Below are 9,761 nucleotides of genomic sequence, written 5' to 3' on the forward strand. Positions count from 1 at the left end.
GAGATTAATTCTTCCTAGCCCAAAGATTGAAATGGAGCAAGTGGTGAAAAATCAAATCAGGTATCAGGTAAGATGATAAAGATCTTTTCTAAGTTTCATCAACTAAAGTCCTTAAGCAAATACAATAAATGAGAAGGGGGGAAAAAAATCAATTAAAAAATTCCTCTTATCCAAATACACCAATAAAATACACTGAAACATACTGAATGTCTTGCCATTTTATTTCTTCTTCTCTGAACTAATGTTAATTTCTGAGCATTATTTTTTTAATATTTATTGTTTAGTTATAGTTGGACACATATCTTTATTTATTTATTTTTATGTGGTGCTGAGGACCAAACCCAGAGCCTCACACGTGTTAGGCAAACGCTCTACCATTGAGCCACAATCCCTGAGCATTATTATTATCCATCATTTTGTACAGACTAATGACAAAAATCTACCATCTTTTTTAAATTTCACAAGCATAAGTTATAAAGGCTGTTACATTTTATCCACTTTGAAAGTTTTTTTGTGTTTTCTTGTGTGTATGTGTTTTTTTTTCTTTTCTAGTTTTTTAAAATAGATTTTCTAGTGAACAATAGCTCCCTTGTTTATATTAAAGTTTTTATGTTATATTTTCTTCTTCTGAGATAGGAACAATGCTTTTGAGTATAGAAGAAATACTTTTTAAAAGAAAATATGTCTCTAATTCTTTTTTAAAAATACAGTTATGTAATAAAGAATAGGGGTGATGAGGTTGTAGCTCAGTGGTAGAAAGCTTACTTAACGTGTGAAGCACTGGGTTCGATTCTTAGCACTACATATTAAAAAATAAAGATCCATTGACAATAAAAAATATATTTAAAAAAAAGAATGGGGAAGGGCGAAACAGTGGTGCTTCTTTAGGAGACTGAGGCAGGAAGATCATAAATTTGAAGCCAATTTGGGCAATCTAGTTAGACTTTGTCTCAAATAAAAAGGGTTGAGGTATAGCTAAGTGGTACAGTACCCTGGGTTCGAAGGAAGGAAGGAAGGAAGGAAGGAAGGACGGAAGGAGAGAATGGGGTGGGGAGTATTTAAAAAAGAGAGATTAAACACTAAAACATTACTAATAGTAAAATATATTCCCATAATACTAATGATATTATTTTAAATGTTATCCAATCTTATGTATACAATAGAACATTCTGTTTATAAGAGCTTCCTCCTTCCAATGAAGTACATGTTCTATCTAATTCAATCTGTTAAATGTTTCTTGTTGAGGTTCAGAGAAAGAAATATTATTAATTGACAAACTTTATTAGGATTCCAGAAAAGGAAGCAAACCAACAATGGCAAAATCTCATCTGGAAAGAATCTAAAAGAAAAGCCATTTATTTAAAAAACAAAAGTAACAGAGTATACTGAAGTATTCATTTGTTAAAGCCAAAATATAGGAAATAAGTATACCAAACAAGTACACTAAAGTATCTATTTATTTAAACCAAAAGTATTTATCTAACTTGTGAAGGCCTTTCACTGGTGACTAAAAAAACAAGGCAGAGTTTTTGCTCTTACCTCAATTAACCAGGGAAATGAAATTACACAAACACATTCTAGTCATTACACCTTTACTGTAACACTGTAATGGTGTAATAATGATTTGGTACAAACGGAAATAAAAACAAAGATATGAGCTTCACATGAAATAAAGAGGGAAAAACACACAGAACAGGAATGACTATGAATTACCTCTTTCTCAAGATATGACAATACTGATTCTGTCTCGTTCAGAAGAGCAACACTGCATTTTCCCCTGTTGGAAGGTAAAAACATGAATAAGTGTCAGTCTGTCATCAGTTACCTTCACAGTGATGGCACATGCAAAGCCAGGAAGACTAAAAGGCAGGAGTAGGATTAAAACTAGGTGGCAGTTTTGAAGTTCTCCTTGAAAAATTGAATTTAAAAAAAAAAGAAAGAAAGAAAGAAACTAGATGGCAGTTAGGAGTATATTTAAATGCATATATTTAGACCACTTATACCTGCTTTTCAACACTAGTGCTGGGTAACATACAAAAAAAGGGCTGACTTTGTAGGTATTTAGAGAGATCAGGCCATGACAGAAACTGTATGAGTGATAAATACTAACAACTTGGAACATTTTATTTCCTAATTAATAATGGAGGGAAGTGGATACAAAGACCTCAGACTGAGTTTCTTAATCTATAAATAAATATTATAAGGTAAGTTTATATAAGAGATCTTCAGACAAAAACAGCACTATACAAACCAGTGACTAAAATAATATTCAGATTTCTTAAGTAGTCACTCCATATAAGAGCCAAAAAATAATATACCTTCCTATAAGGATATAACTAATTTACCTTTATTGAAACTGCTCTACAGACTAGTTAAAATTTAAACACAAGAAACTTCCAATAGAATAAGAGACAACATAAAGATCCATAAATTCACAAACCTTGAGGTCTGGAAGCATTTATTTTTCTTTCTTTTTGGGGTGTGTGTGTGTACGTGTACGCACACTGAGAATTGAACTCAGGCCTTATGCCTGATACACCCCAGCTCTGGCACTTACCTTTGATCAGAGGCCTGGACCTGACTTCAGATATGAAAATCTATTTTAAAAAGGCTTGCCAACACTTCAAGAAAAACTAAGATTATCTAGGTAGAAGTATTATTACAACCACTTATAAAAATTATTCTCACCAGCTTCAAAATTTTACTCTATCTCCAGATCTGCTGGGAAATTCTGACGAATTATTCATGTTAGAAGCAATGATTAGGGTTTACAAAGTATCTTTGGGTGGGGGCTGGCAAAAAATATCTTTAAATGTCATAACATCAGACTGTCGATATAGTTCAGGGTAGAGAGCTTGCCTCACAAGCAATGACCTGAGTTTGATCCCAAGTACCACAAAATTAAAAACACACACGCACACACAAAAAAAAAAACACTAAAAAAATGTCATAATATCATTTGATTTTTTTCTAAAAAAAAAAGAAAGAAGTTACAACAGCTTCAAAAACCAACATGCAAAAACAAATACCCCGGGGCTGGAGATATAGCTCATATAGCTTAGCTGGTAGAGTACTTGCCTTACATGCACAAGGCCCTGGCTTCAATCTCCAGCAACACACACACACACACACACAAATACACCACATATACATTAAGCAGGAAAGAAGAACAGATGCTTTTGGATTACAAAAGTACAATTCAAAGTATAACAACTAGTGGGCTGGGATTATGGCTCAGCGGTAAAGCGCTCACCTACCATGTGTGAGGCCCTAGGTTTGATCCTCAGCACCACATAAAAATAAATAAATAAAATAAAGATATTGTGTCCAACTACAACTAAACAATAAATATAAAAAAAAGTAAAACTACTGAGAGCAAAGCAAAATACCAAAATTAAACTAATATATTGATTAAAAGGTACATTTTCTAAGAATTCTCCAACTCTATACTCATTTTTTTTACTTATCATAAAAACATCTTTCTCAGACAATCATCCTAGGTTAATATAACTTAGAAATATTACTCTGAGGATATATGACATTACACGTTATACTAGTGAATCTCTTTTTTGGTTCCTGGAAGAGCTATAAAGATTTCTATTTACCTAATATATTTTATTCACACATTATTAGTGAATGCATAAAAATTAGCATTATTCCTTCAACACATATAACACTCCAAGTCAACACACACCTGACATTCCCTTACAAGGGACAGAACCACATACAGAGACATTACTCTGGTACATCAGCACATGAACAGAGAACTTCCATGCGCTTACATATGCAGCATGCTGAGGCAATAAATGGAATTTCTGAAAAGAGTCTGAAATACTTTTTTTTTGCTATACTGACAAAGCAATATTTTTAACATTAATTTCATTAAGTAACATTTAATACTAAATCATGTTTGGAAATGGTGGTGTACTCCTTAATCCCAGCAACTTGGAAGGCTGCGGAGGACTGCCAAGTCCAAGGCCAGCCTCAGCAACATAGCAAGCAAGCCCCTCAGCAATTTAGTGGGATCCTGTCTCAAAAATAAAAAAAATAAAAAGGACTAGGGATGTCGTTCAGTGGGTTCTAGCTCCAGTATCAAAAAAAATTTTTTTTTAACTTTTTCTTTGTGCCATACCAGACTTACTGAATCCCATTCTCTTGGAGATGGGTCCAGGAACCTACACAATTAATAAGTGATCCCTATGTGGCCAAACTTAAAACCAACTTCTGGCTGAGAGTGAAATTTACATGCCTGGCATATGCAAGGCCCTGGATTCAATCCCCAGTACCACAAAAACAATAAAAAATAACTCCTATAGATGTAGAAACAGACTTTAAATTCTCCATGTTCAACAAAAGCCATTATTTCTTCATTTTTTAAAAAAGCCATTTTTACATTGGCTCTCTGAGTTTTAAATTTGCCAGAAACTCTGGATTCTGAACATTTTTCATATAAAGAAAAATCTCAAAATACTACATACTGCGATTGGACATTTAAAGAATAGACAGTTTCATCCAGCATTTAGTCCCCTGAATACAATGAACAACCAAACAAAAAAATGACAAAGTTCAAAGATCAAAAATGCTTTCAGAAAATTAGACATCACAACAGAAACAATTTAAAATGGACTAAAGGGGAAATGAGGAAAATGATTTCCAAACCAGAACTCTGTATCTAAACAAATCCTGAGGCAAGGGTGAAATACATACACATTCAGATATGCAAGCAGGAAAAAGTTTTATATGTTGGAAAATCAAAAGGAAAAGGCAAAACAATGATAACTCCAAAGAAAAGAAAAGGTTATACAAGAAAGAATATGTAAGAATATTTACATGTTCATAACATAAAAATTGGTTAAGTTAAAAAAAAAAGTCATGGAAATTCTCGAAACACAGGGAAAGGAAATAGGAAAAAGAAGTGACATTTCTAAGACTGAAAAATTAATAGTAGCAATTAGATTGATAAATACAGAAGAGTGGGAAATGATTACAGAGTGGGAACCATCTTGTATATTATTAGACAATTATACATTTTATTTTTTTAGATAATAAAATTAAATTTAAAATGAAAGGGGGATCTTAACTAGATAAAGTGCATAGAACTGTATGAATACTATACCAAGGGACCAAGGACAGCTGACAATGATGACTCTACATCAGGCCTTCTTGGATCCTAGCACTACAGCCAGGGTTGTGCATCCCTGGCCTTTCTCTACTAGATGACAGTCATACCTTCACACCCCGTTTTCATACTTGTTAATGAATAGAAATGAAAATGAGGCAACTGGCTCTTGTAAATAGGTAAAGTGGAGGAATGAAAAGCCAAAAAAGAGAAGTCTCAATTAATATAACAGGTCTGTGGTTTTCTGAAGAAAAAGGAATAATAAGCAGTGTTTTAGGAAGCCCATTCTGTCCGTAACATGGAAAATACTGACTTGATAACAAATATGAAAGAAACTGTCAAAGAGGAAAAAAGAGGATAAAGACCTTCTCTTGATGCTACCCTTCCCTTTCAATAAGATTATCCTGGGGCTGGAGCTGTAGCTAAGTGGCAGAGCGCTTGCCTAGCTCATGTGAGGCACTGGGTTCCAACCTTAGCATCACATAAAAAAAAAAAAATGAACAAATAAAATAAAGGCATTCTGTCCATCTATAACTACAAAAAAAAAAAAAATTTAAAAAGAAGAAGAACCATCTTATAAGAAGAAGTGGAATGTTCCAGAGATACCAATATGTATCTCTATGTATATTCACCAATGGGTACCAGAACAGAGTAACAAACACACTGTTCTTTGTTTTGTTTGTTTTTTGTTTTTGTGGTGCTGGGGATTAAACCCCAGGTCCTTGTGCATGAGAAACAAGCACTCTACTGAGCTATATCCCCAGCCCAAGATATTGTTCTGACAGCGGAAAAATCTTAGTCCCACAACATGTGGAACACCAATACTGATGACAATATATTGGATACGCTTTGCATGCAACCCAGTCCTCCTCTGCACTGTGATGCGAATAAGAAACACTTCTATCCACAAGCCACTAAGATGTCAAACGAAAGATTATGTAGAAAAACACAATATTCAAAAAAAGCATGCTAAGAGCTGGGGACAAAGCTCAGCCAGTAGAGATCTTGCCTAGCATGCACAAGGCCCTAGGTTGGATCTTTGGTACTGCTGCTTAAAAAAAAAAAAAAAATGTGTGTGTGCTTAACTAGTAAACTAGTAGACTTTAATTTTATTTTCTTTTCTTTTTTGAACTGTGACATGAGTTTTCTTTACTTACTATATTTTCCCTTCACTCTTCCTTCTACTAACAATCCTAAGATCCTAATAGGCATACTAAATAACTTCCTCATGTTGAATTCATTTCTTGAGTAGCACTATGTATATTCACCAATGGGTACCAGATTGGCTAATTCAAATTTTGTTTACAGATTACAAAAAATAAATTACAAAATTTAACTTTTTAACTTTTTTGTTGTTGTTACTGGGAATTTAACTCCACCACTGATCTATATCTCCACCCTTTTTATTTTAAAATAGGGTCTTGCTAAGTTGCTGAGGCTATCCTTGAACTTGCAATCTTCCTGCCTCAGCCTCCTGAGTTTCTGGGATTACAGGCATGTGCCACCATGGCTGGCAAAATCTAACTTCTTAAAATAAAAATATCAGCATAATAAAATGTGAAAAAAGAAAACTACCTTCATTAGCGCCTTTAAAAAAAAAGATTCCAGGAGCTGGGGTTGTGGCTCAATGTAGAGTGTTTGCCTAGCATGTGTGAGGCACTGGTTCAATTCTCAGTACCGCATATAAATAAACGAATAAAATAAAGGTCCATCAACAACTAAAAATATTTTTTAAAAGATTTCAAATAAGCTTCTAAAACATTAATAGATAAACCGAAGACAGATGCTAATCCACAGGGGAGTACTATGTTATTACTTATATGAAAATACATACACCAAATACAGAACACTGTATTAGGACACTGTCAGCAATTTTACTTTGACAGGTATACTCACAATCAAAAATGTCAAATCACCCATACAAAAATTTATTCTTTGCAATATCATTTTTAGCAGCAAAAGACCAAATATCCATTAGTTGGGATTAAATTAATGAGCAATATACAATAGTCATAAGTAAGAATAAGGCAAGACTGAGGACAGAGCTCAGTGGTAGAACACCTGTTTAGCATGTTTGAGGTATGAAACGCTGTTTTGATCCCCCAGCATTGAGCCAAAAAAAAAAAAATGAGGCAAGATCTTCATGATCCAAGATCCAATAAGGAGCTATCCCCAAACTTTACTTAAAACCCACAACATAGCGGGATATGGTGGTGCACACCTATAATCCCAGCAGCTCAGGAGGCTGAAGCAGGAGAATTGCCAAGTTCAAAGTCAGCCTCAGCAAAAGTGAGGCTTAGAAAGCAACTCAGTGAGACCCTGTCTCTAAATAAAATAAAAACAGGGCTAGGGATGTGGCTCAGTGAGTTCAATCCCTAGTACACCCCCACCAAAAAAAAAAAAAAAAAAGCAACATAGCAGCAGCATCATAATTTACTTATAGACACAGGCCTCATTGCTCATATATACATGGAATGCTTTTTAAAAAAAAGTTTCAATTTCTAAAAGGACGGGATTCTGAACAGTTTTCCGTGATCCTGAAAATGAAAGGACTGCTCCATCATTCACTGCTTTTGGTTGGGGAGGGTTGCCTGTGCCCAAACCCAGAGCCTTGTGCATATCAGACAAGAGCTCTCCCACTGAGCAATGTCCCCAACTACCATCCATTGCTTTTGGTTCCAGGGTACACTAAGCATAGATCCAAACTAGGTAGAAACTACCTAGTTTAAATTAATTTAATATATAAATTCTGGCAGCTGGGACAGTGGCAACATGCCTGTAATCCCAGCAACACAAGAGGCTAAGGCAGGAGGATGGCAAATTTGAGACCAGCCTCAGTAATTTAGTGAGGCCCTCAGCAACATAGAATGACCCTGTCTCAAACCACCAAAAAAAAAAGGAGTTGAGGTAGGACTTGGAAAGTAGCTCAGTTGTAGAGAACCTCTGGGGCTCAATCCCCAGTACCAATCAATAAATAAACTTCTGACAATCTACTCCCATCTACTACAAATAGCTTTGCAGAGTATTTGGAACATTCTTTGTTTACACAGAAAACGTTCTGTTTACAGATAAACATTTTGATCATCTATGGAAAAAGTCTACCTTCAAAAATTAATTGCTCTAGCCAGACACAGTGGCATATACCTGTAATCCCAGAGGCTCAGTGGCATATACCTGTAATCCCAGAGGCAGGATTGTAAATTCAAAGCCAGCCTCAGCAATTTAGTGAGGCACAGCCCCAATCCCTTAATATATTTTTGAAAAAAAAAAAATTTAATGAACAGTGAGAGGTAGTATTTCATGTTTCTGCAAATCTCTTCAATCAATTTCTCTCTCTTTTTTTTTTTTTTTGGTACCAGAGATTGAATCCAGGGGTGCTTCACCACTGAGCCATATCCCAAGCCCTTTTTATATTTTATTTAGAGACAGAGTCTCACTGAGTTGCTGAGGCTGGCTTTGAACTTGTGATCCTCCTGCCTCAGTTTCCTGAGCTGCTAGAATTATAAGCGTGCTCCACCACACCCAGTATCCAACTTCTATCTTAATGGACAACTAGAGTTCCCCTCACTTTTATTGAGGCATATAAGGCAAAAATTGTATATTAATGGTGTATAATAAAGTCTTTTGATATACACATGTGGGAGGCCATCCCTGCACGTGATTGAGTTACCTCCCTGGCTGGGTGAGAGGCGCTCAGACACTTTTCTTTGTGTTAGAGCTTTCCCCACCCTTCTTGGGTCCTAGGGCTTGTCCATGTGAAGGCGTGCCTGACCACAGCCCTCGAAGATCCAATCGTCTCATCTGACCTTCGAATACTGCCCCACTTAACATTCATTGGATGAGATTTTCCCCAGAATTTTTGTTCCCCAATAAAAGTCCTTTCCCTGGCGTGTTCTTCCCCCCCTCCAGCACGCGCGCATACACACACACACACACACATCTGTCTATCTATCTATCTCTCTCTATATATATATCTATCTCTATCTCTCTCACACACACACACCTCTTCAGTAAACCTCGCTACTTCTTGGGTAGCTTGAGGCTGGGGGTTCGAGGAGCTGTCCTGGAGCTGGTTTTAAAGGTAACTAGAGTCTGTGTCTTTAATTTAAACTCCCTTAGGATTTCCCACATAGCCGAACCTTGACATGGTCTGCGCTGGGCGCGGACTAAATACATATACATTGTGAAATGACTAACAATTATAGTTTTATGTAAAAAATTCTTCACTTTCAAAAAGTCTACTAAACAACCCTGGTTTACCTTTCAGAAGTTGTTTCAAAAATGGTGTTTCATGAAGAAGGCAGTTACTTCAGCTCATAATTCAAACAAGCCTATGACTTTACTTCAAGACAACCATCACAGCTCCAGAAGCAGTAGAAGTGAATTTATGGTAATTTCCCATTTCATTATGCAAAACATAAGTGATCTTGCAAAAAAAAGGTGGAAGTGATAGTCAAACAACACTGTCAATGCACTGAATGCTGCTACACGATGGACACCATACAGTGGTTAAAGGTTAACCTGATATTTATGTAAATTTTGCCTAAATTTTTTAAAAGATTCAAAATGTATTAAAATTAATAAATTGTATTACCTTGCTAAGACCATTCTTAAATGGAACTTGCTTTAAGGGGGGGGGGGG

At 35.6% G+C, this 9,761-nt stretch overlaps 1 protein-coding gene across 9 annotated transcripts in view; it reads right to left on the bottom strand.

Annotated features, from left to right (window-relative positions):
- The window catches only part of Mta3 (metastasis associated 1 family member 3), a 166,955-nt gene that overhangs the window by 108,425 nt on the left and 48,769 nt on the right, over window positions 1-9,761 (bottom strand). For all 9 annotated transcript variants that reach the window (XM_048804472.1, XM_048804473.1, XM_048804471.1 and 6 more), the window contains exon 5: window positions 1,714-1,777. In XM_048804472.1, coding sequence (XP_048660429.1) covers window positions 1,714-1,777 — 64 coding nt within the window. The remainder of the gene's footprint in view (window positions 1-1,713; window positions 1,778-9,761) is intronic.

The sequence above is a fragment of the Marmota marmota genome, unplaced genomic scaffold (assembly GCF_001458135.2).
Source record: "Marmota marmota marmota unplaced genomic scaffold, marMar, whole genome shotgun sequence".
NCBI classification, from domain to species: domain Eukaryota; kingdom Metazoa; phylum Chordata; class Mammalia; order Rodentia; family Sciuridae; genus Marmota; species Marmota marmota.